The 19,932-nt window shown below is 38.2% G+C and overlaps 1 protein-coding gene across 5 annotated transcripts in view; it reads left to right on the top strand.

The window, feature by feature from the left end:
- Positions 1-297: 297 nt before the first annotated feature.
- Adam28 (ADAM metallopeptidase domain 28) overlaps positions 298-19,932 on the top strand; it is a 56,692-nt gene continuing 37,057 nt past the window's right edge. For 4 of the 5 annotated variants that reach the window (XM_047549918.1, XM_047549920.1, XM_047549923.1 and 1 more), the window contains exons 1-8: positions 298-425; positions 5,742-5,845; positions 8,040-8,116; positions 9,977-10,055; positions 11,164-11,240; positions 12,814-13,006; positions 15,912-15,983; positions 16,869-16,940. In XM_047549918.1, the coding sequence (XP_047405874.1) occupies positions 374-425; positions 5,742-5,845; positions 8,040-8,116; positions 9,977-10,055; positions 11,164-11,240; positions 12,814-13,006; positions 15,912-15,983; positions 16,869-16,940 (726 nt within the window). In that variant the 5' untranslated portion in view covers positions 298-373. Of the gene's footprint in view, positions 426-4,842; positions 5,066-5,741; positions 5,846-8,039; positions 8,117-9,976; positions 10,056-11,163; positions 11,241-12,813; positions 13,007-15,911; positions 15,984-16,868; positions 16,941-19,932 lie in introns of those variants that run through there. The other variant, XM_047549922.1, reaches the window with a different exon arrangement.

Raw genomic sequence — 19,932 nt, 5'->3', positions numbered from 1 at the left:
TATGATAAACGACTGGCACATTTATCAACATATGTGAAGGCAGTTACCTCCTTGTGACCACCGGACTGTAGCAAGGTACAGGTAATGTGCTTCTTTTGCACAGGGAACAGGGAGAAGAAGGGGAGAGAAACAATAGCTTATGATGAGGGAGTCTTGGAACCAGCCAGGAGGGAGGCGGCCAGAATTTCCTCCTGAGCCGTTGTTGCAGGACCACAGTGGAGGTTGTGCAACACCTTCAGTAAATACTTCCTGCAGGGGACACAATGACCCGGGGAGTTTCATTCTGTCTCACTTAGGAGGCAAGGAGGGAGCTGGCAGCGCAGGTGTGCAGGTGTGAGCGGAGAGCAGGTGCTGGCTCCTGGAGTCACTCAGCATGCTGCCAGGGAGCCTTCTGGTCCTCACTTGCCTCCTTTCTACAGCCCCAGGTAGGTGGTAACTCTTTTTCAGTTTCTGTTAAGTGCATCAGGAAATTGCTTGCTTTTTATCCGCTCCCAATTACCTTTTCATATGTAATATTTTGACCAGTTGTGGTTTTTTTCCCCTCAATCAGTTTTACTAATCAATAGGTCTAGTTTTAACCTATCATTTGGGGGCTGTGACTGACAAAGACTGAACGCCAAGAAGAGCAATGAAGAGTTCTGAAACCGACATTTGCATGTCAGATGTGAGAATATTTAGAAGTGAAAGCATAGATTTCTTACAGCATAACTCAAATAAGGAATATGATCTCTGAGTCAAAAAGTGGGATTTCTCAAAACTCATCTTGATGATTTTAGTGCATTAAAGATGCAGCAGATTTGCCAGGTTATGTCTGCGTAATGATTTTAGAAAATATCTGTTACTATTATTGGGTCTTGGTTGGCTCTTTATGTTCCTTTGGACTGCACATTTTTGTAGTCAGTACTTTTATTACTAACAATAATAAATATAACTATTAGAAATAAACTGTTCACGAATTTTATGTTTATAAAGCATTGCGATTTTACTTGATAAAAAGGTGTTGAGGTTAAGTAGAAGTTGATGATTCACTTCCACGTTGCTGGTTGTGTCAAATGGTTAAGATTTTAAATGTGGAGAAATACTAGTACTTAATGATATGTTACATCTACCCAATCTTGCCATTCTGGTAAATTCTCCATTAGCATATGAATCAATGAGATTTGGAAACACATTCCTCCAGCTCATTTCTATTTCCAGATCTTAAGTCAGTGCACTTATTGCAGTGTCTAGAGTCTCTCTCTAGTCAACCTTTTCTGGGGTCTCTGCTGGGACCTGGGAATGGAACCAATTATCAACAAAAGGTATGGAGGTAGGAGGGAAAGATGCTTCTCTCCTATGCACCCATTCTGCACTAAAACCACCAAAACAAAACCACTAAAACTAAAGTGGTTTTCCAATTTCTTTTTCACACCTGTAAAAATTTTACTTAATATCCTTGAATAAAGGAATGATGTTAGGTGTTTATGTACTTGACTTAAAATTCCTACTCTTTGAGTCAAAATCCATAGGAATCTTCATTCTTCACATTTTCCCAGAAATGCTATCAGCCCCGACTCTCGGGGAATCCGTTCTGTCAAAACATAAGAACTGCCTGGGTTCCAGCTTTGGCGAAGAGGGTAAAGATCAGGATCCACTGACAAGAGTCTCATGGCTGACCCTGGGGCCCATGCATATTACAACTTTTACAGTGAAATTAGGGACCCCCACTGTTTCTGTTCCTCCTGAGTGCACCTTCACAGCATAGCACAGAGAGACACAGTGTCCTTGGAAGTCATGCCCCAGAGTGGGACATCCCACATAGGGATGGGGCTGAAGTTTCCCCTGTGAGAATGAGGATCTGTACCCTCTCACCTTCCATTTCGAACAGGAAGTTGCTGCCTTCTTTTACCACACAGCATGTCTTTTCAAAGGTGTCTTCTGGGTCACTGAAATATTTAGGCCATCTTTCTCTTGGGGGTTTATTTTCTCGCCTGAATATAAGAACTTAAGCATTTTTCCCCCCTCATCTCTTTGTTTCTCTATTCCCACCTTCAATACCATGCATATGTGCCCCTACAAGATGACTTTGCCTGGTTCCTGTATACTTAAAATGAAAGAATGAGATGTAAAATAGGACCAGATGCTTGTAAGGAGCCTCGCAATCCCCTGAGAAAAATAACATGGGATTTCATCATAGGAAAAGAAAAAAAAAACAAATCTTTAAAAGGACATGACAGGCAATTGTGGGTGAGGGGGTAAATGAGTTACACCGACAGAGGAGAAAGTGTTGATTGTATTCCAGAAGAATTTCCTGGGGACACACTGATTTTCAGAATTATTTTATTATTTTATTTTATTTTGATATTATTTTATTATTTTAGCTGTCAGTTCTTTGTTGTCTTTATAAGGTGACTGGAAGACACAAAACAATGTGTCCAATTTAACCTCAATAGACAAAATAATATGCTTCATTAGGGTGTGTTTTTCTTATAATGTGTCCTCATTTTTGCTGCTTGAAGTTTAAAATGACAGGGTGTTTTGAGGAGATACAAAAATCTCAGAACTAAAGTCAATGTCATTACCTAAAGTCAATGTCATTCAGTGCTTGATGTCATCTGTTCAGTTTAGAAAGACACTGGTTTAAAAAGTTTCAAACAAATTTGAACAAAAAATTAAAAATACCAATATTATGTCCAAATTTTCTAATCTTCAAAAATGGCCTGAAGTGCTTTAACAAATAAAATAGCAATCCAGACTAAGGTCTGATAGTGTAATCTTTTTGTTGTTGTTGTAATATTAATCTTGTAAATGAGCTTTGCTTTTTCTAAAACTAATGAATATAGATATAGAGATATAGAGATATAGATATTACCAACTCAAACCAAAATAACAATTTTATTTTTCTCAATCCAGTTTTGTGGCCCAACTAATCCAACATATGAGTTCTGTGGAAGGGAGAAAGCAAGTATTAAAATAAATTAGTGGAAACATATTGTGTTACACCTTGGGTGTGTGTAATCCCTGGATGGCAGTTAACTATGTTTGTTCTGCAGCCTTCCAGATAATTAACTTGATGTTATTCTGCTGGGAGGAGGCTGCACTATCTCCACTAAGCTCGAGGATGAATATTTAGGTCAATTATATCCCTATATCTGCTGTGAAAATTGTTGTATCTCAGACTCATTATTTCAGGGACCTTTCAACTTTCAGAAAACAAGAGCCTTTCAGGGAAATTTTATCTGTTTGTTAGCGAATTTACTGTGTTGCAAGAGTTTGGAATGAATTCGAAATTCATTTAGTTCATACAAAAAAAAAAAGAGTGAGAACATGTCTTAAAAAATCTTTTTTGTTTATGTTTGCTTTGTTTGTTTTTGGTTTCCATTTGGAAGTGCTCAAAGAAATTGTATAATGAATCTGGCCATTCTGAGTCTGTATTTAAGAACCTGTCGGTAGTTTCACGTTGGTAAGATGCCAAGGCTCGCCAGAAGCCTGGCGTTCAGCATGCACAGCAGAGAAAACTGGTGTGGGATAGACTGATCCCTTTCCTTCTTGCTCCTTCTGAACAGAAGATGTGCGTTATCACTTTCTGATTTCATGCAAAGGGTCAGGTGGGCAGTTATCACTTTTTGACCCAAAGGGAGCCTGCTCTGATAATTCCTGTTAGAATCTTAAGTGTTATGGATAAAACCACGAATGCAGATTTTCACAGGTTTAAAGAAGTCACTGAGGTTGTGACATTGGTGCACAGGTTCATGAACTCATTGTCAAAGGGACCAATTGCAGCAGGAGGCACTGCAGCATGCTTGCTGGCTCCTTATGACATGCTCATTGCGTGTCACCGATGAAAGGAGGCAGCCGGGAGGTGTGTTAATGCCATCAGCTAGTTCCCGACAAGGGTTATCTTCTTACCTGTTGACTTCTTGTTGTTCTGAAATAATTGTGGAAATTGAACCAAACGGAGAGAAAATGATCATTTAATATTTCTTCACATTTTTGTATGTTCATTTTGAAAAAAAAAACTTTATTAACTAATGCTATTATTTCTTTTCCAAAAATTAATTAAATAAAAATAAAAGACGCCTGGTGATTGTTTCCATGAAATGAGTAACTGGAAAACCTGGTGATGTTGTTTTTGAAGTAGGACAACATGAAAAGGCTTAATTGATCACAATTGACCTACCGGAATCATAATGATCCCTTCAAAGACCTCACAGGGGAGTCTGTTTATTTGCATAAAATTATAGACTACTTGAAGAGGCTTTAAATACCATTTAATCTGCACCCTCTTTTCAAACAATTTAAAAACACTTTAATAGAACCCCAGATTAAGATATTCTTATGTCAGTACTGTGGATTTAAGTGTTTTTGAAATGCTTATTAAGAGCAAATCTCAAGCCACTAAAAGAAAAGCTCTTTCATTATTTTAAGACCCCATTTTTTACTACAAGAGATTTTAGTGAACATAATAATTTTTTCTAATCTTCCAAGTTAAATGTAAATGGTTCTTGAGTGATCAAATTAATTAAACCCACCCTAATATGATTAAAATTTGGCATCACTAGGAATTTTTGAATTTCTGCTCTAGTTTTAGAAGAAAATGTTAAGGAATGAATGTTTCATTCTGTGGGAAGTCATTTTGGATAAGATATAGAATTACAAACCTCTTGGGTGACTAATAAACAAATATTTACCTTCACCTTTATTAAAAGTCTAACCATAGCAACTTGAATTTATATGGACACAGAAGTTTGGTTTGAGTCCTTTAGTGAGCATGGATTACCTTCAGAGGGCCTCCTGATTACTGCAGGAAGAAGAAAAGAAAGGCTTTCCGTTCCAGGTTTAGTACATTGTGGCCCTGGGCTGCCTTCTGCTTCGAGTCCTACTGCTCTCTGCATCCTGGGTTGGACTTCCAGCTACCTATAGCCACCAAAGAGTATGTCTGTTGACATGTCCCCAGGAATTAGGCCATGTGGACAAATTAAAAAGAAAGTAGAAAATCCAGGGTTAGCTTTGGGAAGGCTCTGAATTTCTCTCTGCAATGACTTCTGGAGACAACGGGGGTGGACATGTAAGATCCAAACAGGTGGTAAGAAATCACTTCCCAATCCCTTTCTATTCAAATTGTCTGTTTCTCTACTTTTCATGTTTTATGTACATATGTATATATAAAACATCCTCTCTCTATATATAGAGTTTATCTCTATTTCTAAGGTCAGCCCAGACCATGCCATGAACCAACCTTGTGGTGGAGCCTTTTCTTTCTGTGACTTAGTTTCAGATATTGCTATTGGCAAACCCAAGGGAAAAAACATTAGGATCAGAAGTGGTGCACATTCGTTATTTCATTTTCATAACACGTTTTTCGAAGTGCCTTATTCTGAGACCAGTTAGCTCCTGAGATCAGTGTGGCCTCTGCCTTTTCCTTTTGCCTTGCCCGACTGCTCTACCTCTGCCCAGGGAACCACTGCAGACTTCCAAGACAGCAAAGAGAAGCAGGAAGTTCAAAAGAAATGCTGTCACTCAGCAGAGAGACACAGGTAGACTTGTGGTGGGAAACCATTTGAAATTGCAGGTTCTTGTAAAATTTGAGAGGCAGCGTGCGTTTCCGGTTTTGTCTCTCTCCTGGTGTAGCTGACCTAGGTCGCACACCTTCTCTGTGTGACATCATTCACTGGTGACACCATAAGGACAGTCAATACTGACCAGCTCATTTCTGTTCTGCCTAGCTAAATCTTCGGTTTCCCCCTTTTATTTTTCCTCAGTAAGTGCTTTAAAGCAATTCCCTGAGGCAAAAGAGTATGAAGTGGTTTATCCCATAAGACTTCATCCACTCTGGAAAAGAGACGTCGAAAAGCCAGAGCCAAAGGTACAGTTTCCGAAATATCAAAGAATTTTAATTTGAGATATGTGTATCATACATACATCTCGTACAAATACATCATATGTTTAATGTATCAACAGGACTTTATGAATTCTTCAGCTTCATGCTTTAGAGGTAACTAACATTAATGGTTATATTTGTGTTTGTTTTTAAACCTTTTAGTCTTCATTACAATCCAGAATTTTACCTTTAACCTTATTTTGCAAATGAAGTTCTAAGAAATAAAACAAACTATTCCAAATAACAGAACATGAACTTTACTTTTATAATTTATTCTGTGTCCTTCCAAAAATTTAGATACAACTCATTTAATCTATTTTGTTTCCTTCTCTCTATCCATCCACACATATATAACCATGGCTGTTAAAAGAGGAGAATGAGTATTTGTATTTCAACTTGAAATTCATGCCTTTTTAAAATAGGCAGCATTAAAATTTGGATAATACTTACTAAAAGAAACAACACATTTTTAGTCAACATTCACTCAACAAACTTAGTCGTTGCAAGAAGAAGGCTAAGGAAAGCCTTGATTCATTCTACAACGAAGTTCTAATTACCTGCTCTCTGAAGTTTTCCTCCCTAGAAAACAGATGAATGAGACTTGGCTGATGACTCACAGAAGTATTCTGAAATGCAACTAGTGGGATAACATGTGCCCCTCCTAAACAGGGCTCCTCACCATATTTCTTCCAAAGCAATTATAGGAGAGCAGAGCCCATAATAAGCCCTACTTCTAAAACTAGCTATCTATAAAAATTGCGTCCACTAAGTTTGGTGGAATCCATATGCATTGGATTCTCCTTCAGTATGGCTTTCTTCAAATGCTTTCTTGCAGTCTCTTAAAATTATCAGATACCTTTATTCACTGAATATTTTGAGGAAAATTTGGATACAGATGATGAATTTTCTATTTGCTGTAGAGCATTTTCCTCATCACTGTAAAAACAAATGTTTGTATTTGGAAAAATTTATTTTGATACAAAATCATAGTCTCATTTACAGGTACATGATAGATGATCAATGTTAATTTTAGGAACTTTGACTAGATAGACATGGTTGAAGAATGTGGTAGATTTTTAGTGTAGAGACCTCTTACTTGTGAAGTTCACCAGCAGGGTGAGTTGCTACACAGACTTGTGTTTTCCTGATCCATCAGGATGGTGGACAGGATCTAAATTCAGAGGACTAGCTTGTGTTCACATCTTGGCTTGGTCAGTTCTCCCCGTGTAAGCTCAGATATACAGAAACCTGAAATTCTTTGTCTTAAAGTGGAGATGATAATGACGACACATGTATTGCATGGATGTTTTGAGATGTAATAAATGAAAACATTAACTCCATGTTCAAGATTAGGCTGACACTGCCTTATGGAACCCATTATCTTACACTTCTTAGGACTAATTTCTAAGGTTTTTTGTGACTTCATACCCCATTAACATGACTTTTTTTTTTTTCACTTTTGCTTCTTAATATAACATGCTTGCTAATCAATCTTGACATTGTTTTTCCTTTCCTTAATGATGTATTTATTTCTACCTCTGTGCCCTTTTTTATGGATGTCTTGCTACCTGAACTGCTTATATTTGAAGAGCAGCCATCTTGTATTCTTTGTGAAACTAGATCCCTTTCCTGAATTCATGCTACAGTCATGAGCAGTGTTACACAATTTAGCTCTTGATTTTCAAAAATATATATGAGTAATGTTAATGTGCATGCACTTGTGTGTGTATGTGCATATGTATTGTGTGCATGCATGTCTATGAAAGCACAATGCAATATTCTTTTTGGTTTCGAACTATCTCAGTTGATCCAATAAAGGCATTTCCTTTTTAATTCTTTTGACAAGTTCCTTGACCACCCCCTTTACCCTCATCTTCTAATCCCTGTTCTGAGATATGAATATTTGTCACATAAATATTTGTCAATTCAAATATATCTTTGAAAAGCACACCAATTTAATCTTTCAAAGGTTGGATACAAAGATGTCAGACAATTTGTCCATTTAGTAGCCAGAGTGACTTGAGTTATTTAAAGTGGAAGAGGTAGACATTTGGTATCATACAGTCTACTTCTAAATAAAAGCAAATATTACTTGCAAATATTTAAACAGAGAAATAGCCAAATAAATGCTTATGTGCACTTATTAATTACTAGTAAATGTTTTTGCATTTTTTTGTAGGAAACATTTGAAACAGAATTAAAGTATGAAATGACAGTTAATGGAAAAATTGCAGTGCTTTATTTGAAGAAGAACAAGTAAGGACTTTTATATCTGATGTTGTCCTCCCCAATGGGTCGTGGAAAGGTGCTCTTGGGTCTGTTACTTCTCCTGCCTCTCACAAACCTTGACTAATCATTTTTTTCCTCTGAACTGACTCAAGAGGTCCAGTGAATATTTCTTTCTGCCAATGTAATAGAAATTCAGTGGGTAAAATTTCTCTAGCATTTCTGTTTTTAGAAATAAAACACAATGAGGTATGGGGAAATATATTTTATCTATTCTATGAAATAGCAGAGGGAGCAGTTCCAATGTACCAGGCTATAATTTAAAACTTTCCCTCTATATTACTACAATTATTATTCTAGCATTAAAAGACTTTATTTCAAAATCTTTTACAACTCAGAAAAGAATAAGATATATAAAGGTGAAATTCAACTCCAGGGCTAAATAAAAAGTCAGAGTGGAAACCAGAAGTGGGCTCTCCTCAGTCCAGAATCAGGGTTCCTCTTACCCACTGTCCACTCCCTGCCCTTGATTTTTATTCATCATATTGTCCTTTGTCCCCATTCTCTTCATTTGGTCTATTTGAATTCAACTTTTCTTTACAAATTTCACTGCCTCCGCTGTTCCCCAGATCTTGCTCATCCGATAGCTAGACTATTTCAAAAGTAATTTTTTCTAAATCTGTGCTTTCAATCTCTTTCAATCCGCAGATCACTCTGTGTAAGACAGCAACATTTCTTTTCCCACCCCAATAGACTGTTACTTTTGCAAAAAAAAAAAAAAAAAAATCACGATCAATTCAAGTCTGGCAGCTGTGTGGTATCACGGAAATTGCACCAACTGTGGATTCAGGCTCACTGGATATGGTTCTTTACATTTTAAACTCTTTATTCTCATCTAAAAATAAGAAAAGTAATATGCATCTCACAGAATTATTCAAAGAATTAAATTGAATAATGTGTATTGCATTCTAACACAGTGCCTGCAAGAGAGATGCCTCTCTTTTAAAAATAGATTTGTTATTCACAGTAATTCAGAATAAGGATATGATATGGAGTCAACCTAAGTCTCCATTGATAAAATGGATAAGCAAATTGTGGTATATGTACCCACACATATGCAGTCGTATATTATTTAGCCTCAAAAAAAGAAAATCCTACCATTTGCAATATTTGGGGTGACATTATGCATAGTGAAGTAAGCCAGGCACAGAGAGATAGACATGCACAGCATATTCTCACTCACATATGGTATCTAAATGAACTCAACTCCTAGAAGCAAGGAGTATATGGTGGTTAGGAGGGGTAGAGTGAGGAGGGAGGAAACAGGAAGATGTGGGTCAAAGGTTACAAACTTTCAGTTGTAAAGTGAATGAATTCTGGACATCTAATGTACATGCATAGTGACTATAGTTGATGATGATACATTTTATACTTGGAATTTGCTGAGAGTAGATTTTAAATGTTCTCACTGCCCACATGTGTATGCACACTCAAATGGTAACTACATGAGGTGAGAAATGCTAAATAGCTAGATTGTGCTAATCAATTCAGTGTATATGTATATCAAACCACTGCATTGCATACCTGAGAAGCAATGAGTTGCTCATGTCATTCATTTTTATCAACTCTGACCTCAGTTCTGCTTCTTCCTGAAGCCTCTCCTCAAAACTTGTGAAGTCCCATAAAGAAGCAGGTACTATTCCACACTACTCAAATGTCCCTGTTCCTCCCCTTTATTCCAATTTAGGCAGCTTTTTCATGCTTGGGCTTGTCTTAAGGGGTCAGAAGGAGGACCCAAGGACTGAACACTTTCCTATGCAACACTTATTTGAACTTGACCTTCACAATCAGCAGGAGTAACCCCACTGTCTCTTTCTTTTTTTCCTCCAGGAATCTCCCTGCACCAGGCTACACAGAAACATCTTATAATGCCACAGGAAAGGAGGTCACGTCAAGTCCTCAAATCATGGTAGGACAGAGTTTCCTAAATTTGTTCTGAGTAGAGATGTAACCCACACACCCAAATACTGTGTCCCTGCCAGGAAGTGGCACTGTGTCCACAGCTGTGATGCCTTCTTTTCAGGAGTAGTAGTAGCTACTCAAATGATCTTCCAATGTTTTCCTGTTTTGCTAAGAACAAAGACATGACAACTCTGATCATCTTTTCCAGCTTTCAAGGGGAGGTGGCAGGAGTGTTATTTATGTATTTATTTTTTTTAGAATTGTTTTCTTCAGCGTCATCTGAGCAGCGTGGAGTCAGACTCCAGTGGTGTCTGGGTGTGTTCCCTGTCACTTCCTGTGTTAGGTGTTCTCACGAACACATGGCTGCTTTCTCCAAGGCAGCTGCAGAATTCCACTGTCGAGGCCTCTCAGAGCCTCTCTTTGCTCAGACCGGGCACCTGCCAGCCTGGGGTGGTGCCTTCTTTCGGAGTTCCCTTTCCTGTTGCAAACCTTCAAATATTCCTGATTAGACCAAAAGCACAAGTGTTTACATGGGCCAGTCTCTCATCTGTCCCCAGATAGAGATTTCCTTCATGTACAGCCACCTGGAAAGATGTTAGGGTATTGTGAGGATGCATTTAAACGTGGTGCAACTCTGAAGAGATTAAGAAATAAAAATGTGTTCTGAATAATCCTTCATTTGGGGGAAACTTGTAGGTCTTAGAAAACATTTAATAAACAATCTGCCATTAACGGGAAGAATAAATGTCTGCTACTTGGAGGCTTCATTCTTTTAATTTATGATATATAGCTATATATTTTTTTTCTTCTGAAGAGTATTCCTAATTTAGCAATACCAATCAAACCATCACATTACATACCTTAAATAGCTTCATTTTTTCACTAATATGAAAAAATGCTTTACCAGTGTTCTGGGATTATTAACTAACTTTAAGGATTTGAATACATAAAAGCTTTTATTTAATTAATTTTTAATATTGCTAAGTTGACTGTTGTCCAGCAGAACTAGTTTGAGAGCATTATAGGTTCTATTTCAAGATTTCAAATTCAAATTTATCAGGGAGTACAAAACCCATGACTACTTTTCTTCACAAGAGTCTTTTCCTTTCCTTTAGGATGACTGTTACTATCAAGGACACATCCTTAATGAGACAGAGTCTGACGCCAGCATCAGCACGTGTAGGGGTCTAAAGTAAGACTTTGTGAATGTTTTGAGTGAAACTGTGGTCCTGGTGTGTGCGTTTAATAAATCTGAAGGTGCCCAAGTACAGTCAGTTACCCGAGTTGGGTGTGAGTCCTGAGTGCTCTAAAATGTTGAAACTTGAAGGAAACCTCATTTCTCTTTATAGTGCTTTGTAAATTACACATCTGAATTGCTTTCAGAGTTTGTTTGCTTCTTTGTTTTTAAAATATGGGTTTTGAGACTCAGTTTCAGAGTCAGAATCTTTAAGGCACCAGGACACCTCTCCACCCTCTCTCCTGCTCTGAATCCCCTCCAGCTGGTCCTGTGCAAGACTACAACATTCACCCCTTTCTGTCTGACGATGGCCCCGGTGCCTCGGTCTACAACGAGACATCTCTTCTGATGCTCAGACTTGATTATCTAATTTTCTCTTCCATATCTCCAACTGTATATCTTAAAGAAACTCAATCCCAATGTGCCCTAAACCGAACTAATGATTGACTCAAAATCTGATATTTTCTCTGAGTTCTCTATCTCAATCAGTGATCAAATCAAATAATTAATTGCCCTATCCAGAACCCCAAATCCCTTGAGGACTTCTTGCCTCAAAAATCTCTTCTCAACCCTGATTGATTACATCTTTTAAATATTTCCTGATGTTCACTGTGTCTCAGCTGCAACATTCAAACCACCCAGCTACTGTGCTTCTTTATCCAAACCATTACAAAAGACATAACTCATCTCCCCATAGCCACTCTTGGTATCTTCCAGTTCTAGGTACACTTAATCCAGTCTCCCTATTATATGCTCTGTGTCTTTTCTTCATACAAAGTATCTTCATACAAAGTAATTATATATGTTACTTACTTATTGCCACATAAATATGTATGTACACACACACACACACACACACACACACACACACATACACACTTTGGTCATTTGATACACACCCATTTTCCTCATTTGAATACAAATTCCTGGAAGGAACAGACCATGACCAATGCCTAATAATTAATGAGCACTCATTAAATATTGGCCAAATGTATCTTAGCTCAGACCTTCAGTGCAGAAATTGAGAAGAAATTGATAATATTGGTCACATGCTGTTCATTTTCCCTGTTGATCTTTAGCATCACCCTATTAGGTCAGTATTGTCATTTGCATATTGTAGATGAAGAAATTGAGGCTGAGTGAATTGACATGATCTTTTCATGGTATCCTAGATAATAAGTGACAGACCTAGGATTTTAATGCTTTATCTGTAAGACTTCAAAGTCTTCAGAAGAACACAGGATGAGTCAGTAAAGTCCCTCCTAATGCCAAAACTGACATGGTTGGCTATATGACATCACTGTAGTCCCTTCTCCTTAATGGGTCCTATCCCCACAGAGAGAAAATAAGTGTAGGCAATAAGTGGAAACTTCTTCAACTGTAAGTTTCTTTGTATTTTATAGTCATGAGATTAAACTCTTTTGGAACTGGCTAAGAATTTTGCGAGGTCTCTATTTGGAGCTTCTAAGTCTGTACTTTCCAGTGCAAGAATATTTTATTAAGCATCTTGAATTCTCATGTTGTGCAGGGGCTACTTCAGCCTGGGAGACCGAAGGTACTTCATTGAACCTTTAAACCCCACAAATCAGGACGAACAGGAGCACGCACTCTTCAAGTACGATGCTGAGGAAGACAAGGTCAACGGCTCCTGTGGCATGGATGATGTGTTATGGCCACCGGGATTGCAGCAGAATGTGAGCCTGCCCAACACCAGGCTGGTTGTATGTATAACTCTGCATTTTAATTGTGCTGCATAATGTATTCTGTCCTGGGTTCCAGTCTGAGCAGCGCAAATGACTTAAAATTTTAGTCTTTGTTGAAATTAGTAGATTATAGAGACACGAATCATAAAACATTGTTGTGCATTTATGATTCATTTGACAAGCACTTATGGATCAACTCTTATTATGAACAATATTCGAGGGCTTGAAAGAAGTCTGAAATAGAATACCTGCCTCTAGGGGCGGGCCAGTCACAATACTCCCTAGATCTACAACCCAGAAAGGTGTAAAGAGCAATTCTTGTCTGGAGATGCCATAGCCCGCTCTCTTCATGAATGCTGGCAACGCATCTCTCCTCAAGGACTTCCACGGGTGCTAGGAGGAGGGAAGGAAGCAAGAGAGGAGCAGGCCCTGCCTGCGGAACTCAGCATCTTCTTTCCTCCATGAACTTGGACTTCCACTCACAGAGGAGAAATGAACACAGCTTGTATTTTAAATTGTGAAGTGGGTGTTAAAATACCTTTTGTCATTGTTACTTACATTTCCCTCGGGATTTACTTCCCATCTAATCGTTTCTTCTCAATGTTCTCAGAATCTGTCAGCATTGGGCAAATTTGTTCCGAGTTAAAATTTCAAGTGTGTGCCCTCTGCTGTGGGTTTAGTTACGCCAGTGCTAAGAACCTGGAAGAACCAGTCCTGGCTGCATGTCTCTGTGAATGTCACCCTCCTGGTTCTTGACAGGCCTTTCATCCTCTTGTCTCACTGACTTGGCAACCATGAGGTCTTCTTTCTAAGATCCTCTCTGCTACCCCTTCTTTGGTTGACCTCCAAATATGAGAGGACCTCAGTCCTGGCTCCCTCTCTTTGCTTCATCTCATGTTCTTCCTGGGTCACCTCCTCCTGTCCTGAGCCTTCTTAAAATAGAAGCCTTGTGCATGGAGCAGTGGCACAAGCCTGTAATCCCAGCGGCTCGGGAGGTTGAGGCAGAAGGATCCCGAATTCAAAGCCAGCCTCAGCAAAAGTGAGGCCCTAATCAACTCGGTGAGACCCCATCTCTAAATAAAATTCAAAAAGGGCTGGGAATGTGACTCAGTAGTCAAATGCCCCTGAATTCAATCCCTGGTCCCAAAAAATAAATTAAAAAAATTAAAGTTATAAGCTTTGTGCTCATTGGTAGTAGATGTGTTTCCAGTCTTAGCCAGTCCCCTAAGGAGCACATTGTTAAAATTAATTACCTACTTAATATAGCCATTTAAATAATGAGTATCACAAACTTAGTATGGTAAAGCAGAACTACTGATTTCTAAACCCCAAACAAAACCTGCCTCTCTCACTCTTCCCATCTCAACATCCACCGCTCGTCACCATTCAAGGCCATATCTGGAGATGATCCTTGATTCCTCTTTCCTGCATCCCTCCTCACACAGTGTCTGTCAGCAAGTGCTTCTCCACCTATTCCAGATCTTCACTTTCCTACCTTTTCTGACTGCCCCCAGGTACCATCCCACAATCACCATGGCAACAGAGCCTGACCCTCTGCATCCATTCCTGCCTTAACAGAATCCACTCTCCAAACACTAGGTCAGATAAATTTTTTTTTAATTGTAAATCACATTGCATTTCATATCTGGTTAAAGCTCATTGGCTTCCCATTGATTTAGTATACAAATCAAAGTGCTGACTATGGGTTCCAGATCCTCATATGCTTAGGGCCCTGTCTCCCTATCCCAAATCTTATTCCACATTCCCCATCTATTGATGATCTTCTCCACTATGTTCTGAAAAGCATGAACTTCTTTCTTTATGTTTTAAACATACCAATATCAAATTCACCTTAAGAGCTTTTTTACTAATATTTTTTCATTGCTGGAATCATCTTCCTCTTTATCTTCCTTTCCCTGGCTTCTCATTTTTGTTAATAAGTCTTCTTATAGGCCAGCTTTTTAGAGGAGCTTTTTCTAACCATCTATTCTGAAATAACTATCTAATCACTCAACATTATGTCGCTCATTTAGTCTACCCCATGGCTCTAATTACCATCTGATACATGTCTGTCTGTCTGTCTCTTGTGAGCTCCCTAAGCAGATGAACCATGTCTATTTCCCTGTTGTATTTCTAGTTCCCAGAACACTGTCAGGGCATAGTAATTACTACTAAATATTTTGTTCCTGTGGAGAGTGGGAGGTAAGTACAAATCTCATTACATAATACCAAGTCTACCTTGAGTAATTTGTTCTTGGTAATGGAAACTTAATCACCTAATAAAAGATAAGTACTTGCAGAAAAACAAGCTAATAAACTTTTGTGGTTTATTATTTGGTAGGAATACTGCATCTGCCACATTTCAATGTCACAATCCACTATAAAAGTTTTGTATTTTTCTTAGAAAGGAAAAAGATTCATCTCTGCATGAAGAGAAGAGACCAGGGTGTATGCTATAGTGGACTTGGGCATTACACCATAGGCAATGGCAATTGGTATTAACCAAGATAGGAATCAAAACTTACAAGAAAACAAAACAAAACAAAACAAACAAACAAACAAAAAACACACAGCAAAATGTCAAAGTCAAAGTTTGTTTATTTCATGACAAGATAATGGGGAAAATTCACTGTTCAGAATAACCAGAGACTAGTTCCAACTCACTTATAAATCAGTTATACAATCATTTAAAGTAGGTGGTAAAATGAAGGGGTCATACTAGAATATTACTGATGTCCTTTCTAACTTGAGCATTGTGAGCCTTCTCTGTGGATAATCCTGGTGGCTGAGGTAGAGTTAAAATGGTACCATTGCCTCTCTTTGTTCCCAGTTATCACTCAACTTCTTGTAAAATAACACAAGTCAAATGAAAGAAAGACATTCAGAAAAAGATGGTGTCTTAGTAATTGTTCTTATATTTCAGAAGTTGAATGACCAGAACTTTCAGGAACATAAGAAATACATAGAATATTATGTGGTCCTGGATAATGGTGAGGTAATTATATCAGATAAATATATCTTTTAAAACCTTCCTTTACATTAATTTTATTTGTTATGTGAAAGAGTAAATGTCAGGATCAGTTTTGAAAAATCATGAATATAGTTACAAATTATTATGAACTTCCAAAATTTGAAAAACACATGGATATGAGCCATAGTTACAAATTATTCTGAACCTCCAAAATTTGATATTTGTAATTATGGTGATATGATTTCTTCTTTCAGAAGCAGGAGACTGATACTGTGTGCATAAATTAAATTGTTGGCCTTATAATGCTCCTTTCTTGCTGTCTTAAAAGCTCCAAAACTTGGTTTCCAGTTAAATTCTTTTGGCACGCTTTCTATGAAGTAGTAACATTTGTAAATTAGAATACATGTACCTCAGAAGGCAGTAAATATAATACTCCAGCGAATGGGATCTTCAGTAAAAGACAAATGATTGGTGATAGTCACTATCTTCTTTTAGAAAAATGCATTTTCCTATAATAGGTTTTCTAAACAAGAGGCCCATGTGTTTAATATCAAAAGCAAAAGTCTGAGGTTACAAAATATGAGTAAATTACTTAGTTCAGCTTTAACTTCTCTTGTATTGCATTAATTTACTGTTCACATATTAAAAAAAAAACAAAGAAAGAAATGAATGAGCTATGCCTCATGCTGATTCTGCACAGCTAAGGAAACCATGAAATTAAATTGAAAATACACTTTGAAAATTCTCAAGAGCTTAGAGAAATAAGGAATAAATTCATTTCTAACATTAAGTGTTAGCATCAATAACTGATTGTTACTTACAATTACGGACAATGTGTTCAGCTACCTTTCTTACCTTCTAATTATATTTATTTCTAGTAATGCCTATTTCTGTCTTGATTGTTCTCAGTTTAAGAAGTACAATGAGAATCTGGATGAAATAAGGAAGAGGGTATTTGAGATGGCCAATCACATCAACATGGTATGATATATTTTATTAACAAAATTTTTAAACATCTTGCTAGAAGGTATCATTGGATTTTTCTATGGATGTGAAATGATCCAAGAAGGAAGGTCAAGACCCCAAGATTGCGGCTGCTCACTGGCTTCTGAGGGAGAACCATAACTTTTGCTACTTATCAGTATCACGCGTTAGAGGCTTTTCTCATCTAGGAACCACACTATTCTTAGGTTCATAAAGATATGAAACTTTTTTTTTTAATTAAAGGGATAAATAGGGTGCTTTTTATTAGCCTAAATTTCACCAGGAAAACACAGAAAACCAAATCCCAATGGAAAACTGATACAGGGAAAAAAGAAAATCAAAACCAAAAATAGACCTATCTTTGGCACAATAGCACCTTTTCTACATATTATCTCATTTAATCCTCAAAACAACCTAAAGAAGACATTACTAAAGCTTAACACATAGCCAAGGGATTATATCCCCAAGTGCACAGTAACTCCCTTAAGGTCACAAAGAAAACAACAATTAGGATTTAAGTAGAGAGCTTAAAGATCTGTCATTTCAGAGCCCATTTCAGTGAAACAACTGTCAGTTATGTTCTTCAGACATAATCCTAACATCCGATTTCCAAATTGTAAAAATGCTGGAAGGTTCCTGTGAGTTCAATGCCGTTTGTTTCTTGTTAGTTGAATAAGTAGTTGGCTGACATCCTCAGTATGAAATGACAAGTCTCTGAGTGGTGTCCTGCAATTCCTCTAAAGATGGAGAGAGGTGAGCGTGGATTCGGTAACCATAGTCAGGCCGAATCTTTTCACTGCAAGAATCACCCTGACTCCTCTGGAGGAACCCCAAGAGCTGGGCACATTTATTAAGCACCTAATGTGTGCCAGGTACTTTTCTCTGTTGCAGAAATAGAGTGGAGAACAGAAAGGACAAAGGGTCCCTTCCTCCCAGGAGTTACCTGCTTATCAGGGAGACAAATGTAAATAAGTAATAGGATGTTGGATGGTGTCAGGTGCCAGAAAGAAAAGTACAACAGAATGAAAAGAAGGGGGGCATCCATCAGGGGGGCTAGGCTGAATAAGGATGCCTCTCTAATAAGGTGGCATTCAAGCAGGGACCTGGGGGAAGGGAGAGACGTGTATGGCCCCAGGGAGAGTTTGCCAGGCACAGGAAAGGCCCTGGGGGCAGAAGTTAGCCTGTCAGGTGGGAGGATGGGCAGGAAGCCAGGATGCTGGGGTGCTGTACTGTGGGGCAGGATGAGAGTAGGCATCTGCCAGGTCGGGTGACTGAGCACCCTGTGGGCCTCGGCAAGGACTTTGCTGTTTTTTGTTTGTTTGTTTTTTTAAATTATTATTATTTTATTTGTTCTTTTTAGTGATACATGACAATAGAATGCATTTTGACATATTATACACACATGGAGTATAACTTCCCATTCTTATGGTTGTACATGATGTGAAGTTACACTGGTTGTATATTCATATATGAACATGGGAAAGTTTTTGTCTGATTCATTCTAATGTCTTTCCTATTCCCGTCCCCACTTTCTTCCCCCCAACCCCCTGTCCAATTCAGTGAATCTACATCCCCCTACCCTGCCTATTCTGAGTTAGCATCTGCATATCAGAGAGAATGTTCAACCTTTGGGTTTGGGGATTGAATTATTCCACTCAGCATGATAGTCTCTAGTTCCATCTATTTACTGGCAAATGCCATAATTTCATTCTTCTTTATGGCTGAGTACTAGCGTTATTACTAGACATAATGACTGTGTACATGCACCACATTTTCTTTATCCATTCATCTGTTGAAGGTCACTTAGGTTGGTTCCATAGCTTAGCTACTGTGAATTGAGTTGCTATGAACATTGATGTGACTGTGTAACTGTATATGTTAATGTTAAGTCCTTTGAGTATATGCCGAGGAGTGGGATAGCTGGGTCAAATGGTGGTTCCATTCCAAGTTTTCTGAAGACTCTCCATACTGCTTTCCACAGTGGTTGGACCACTTTGCAGTCTCACCAGCAATGTATGAGTGTACAGTTTTCTCCACATCCTCACCGACGTTTGTTAATTGTATTCGTGATAATTGCCATTCTTACTGGAGTAAGATGAAATCTCATTGCAGTTTTAATTTGCATATCTGTAATTGCTAGTGATGTTGAACATTTTTTTCGTATATTTACTGACCAATTGCTTGTATATCTTCTTCTGTGAGGTATCTGTTCAGTTCCTTTGCCCATTCATTGATTGGGTTATTTGGGGTTTGGGTGTTTTTTGAGTTCTTTCTATATTCTGGAGATTAGTGCTCTATCTGAGGGGCAGGTGGCAAAGATTTTTCTCCCATAGGCTCGCTCTTCATGTTCTTGATTGTTTACTTTCGACAAGGACTTTGCACAACTCATCAGAGTGAGGACAGCACTGAAGAGCCTGGGCTAAGGTGTGGTGTCTGAGGGGCACACAGTTGAAAGACTGCTTTGGCCTTATGTTGAAAATAAACTGAACGGATGTCAAGGCAGAAGCAAGAAGGCCAGCAGGGGGATCGTGACACAGTTCAGAGCAGGAGGGGATGGTGGCTTGGGAAAAAGAAGGGACAGTGGATTTGATGGGAGAGTTGAGTTCCTGAATAGGGGAAAGATTGGGATTCTGACCTGGAAACAAGAGAGATCTTTAATGTGCCTAAGTGGAAATGCCAATGGTTTGGATTTATGAGATCCAAGTTCAGAGACAAGGTCTGGGTGGAGATATAAACTTATATCTTCACATATAGGTCCAGGAAGGATTATAACCTAGGTTTTTTTTTTGTTTTTTTTTTTTTTTGCTTCTCTTTTAATAACTGCCTTCTTCAATTATTTTCTGGTTTTCCAAACAACTTTATGAAGAAAAAAGCAAAAAAAACTTGGTTCCAATTTCTCGGCAAAAGTTGCCCATGAGAAGTTCTGTCACTGTGAACTTCTAAAAACTCTTTTAGCAATTTAGGCTTTCTCTTTAGAGTAAGCATGTTG

This window comes from Sciurus carolinensis, chromosome 4 (assembly GCF_902686445.1).
Source record: "Sciurus carolinensis chromosome 4, mSciCar1.2, whole genome shotgun sequence".
NCBI classification, from domain to species: domain Eukaryota; kingdom Metazoa; phylum Chordata; class Mammalia; order Rodentia; family Sciuridae; genus Sciurus; species Sciurus carolinensis.
Note: the sequence above shows the minus strand (reverse complement) of the source record. Positions and strands in the feature narration are given on the sequence as shown.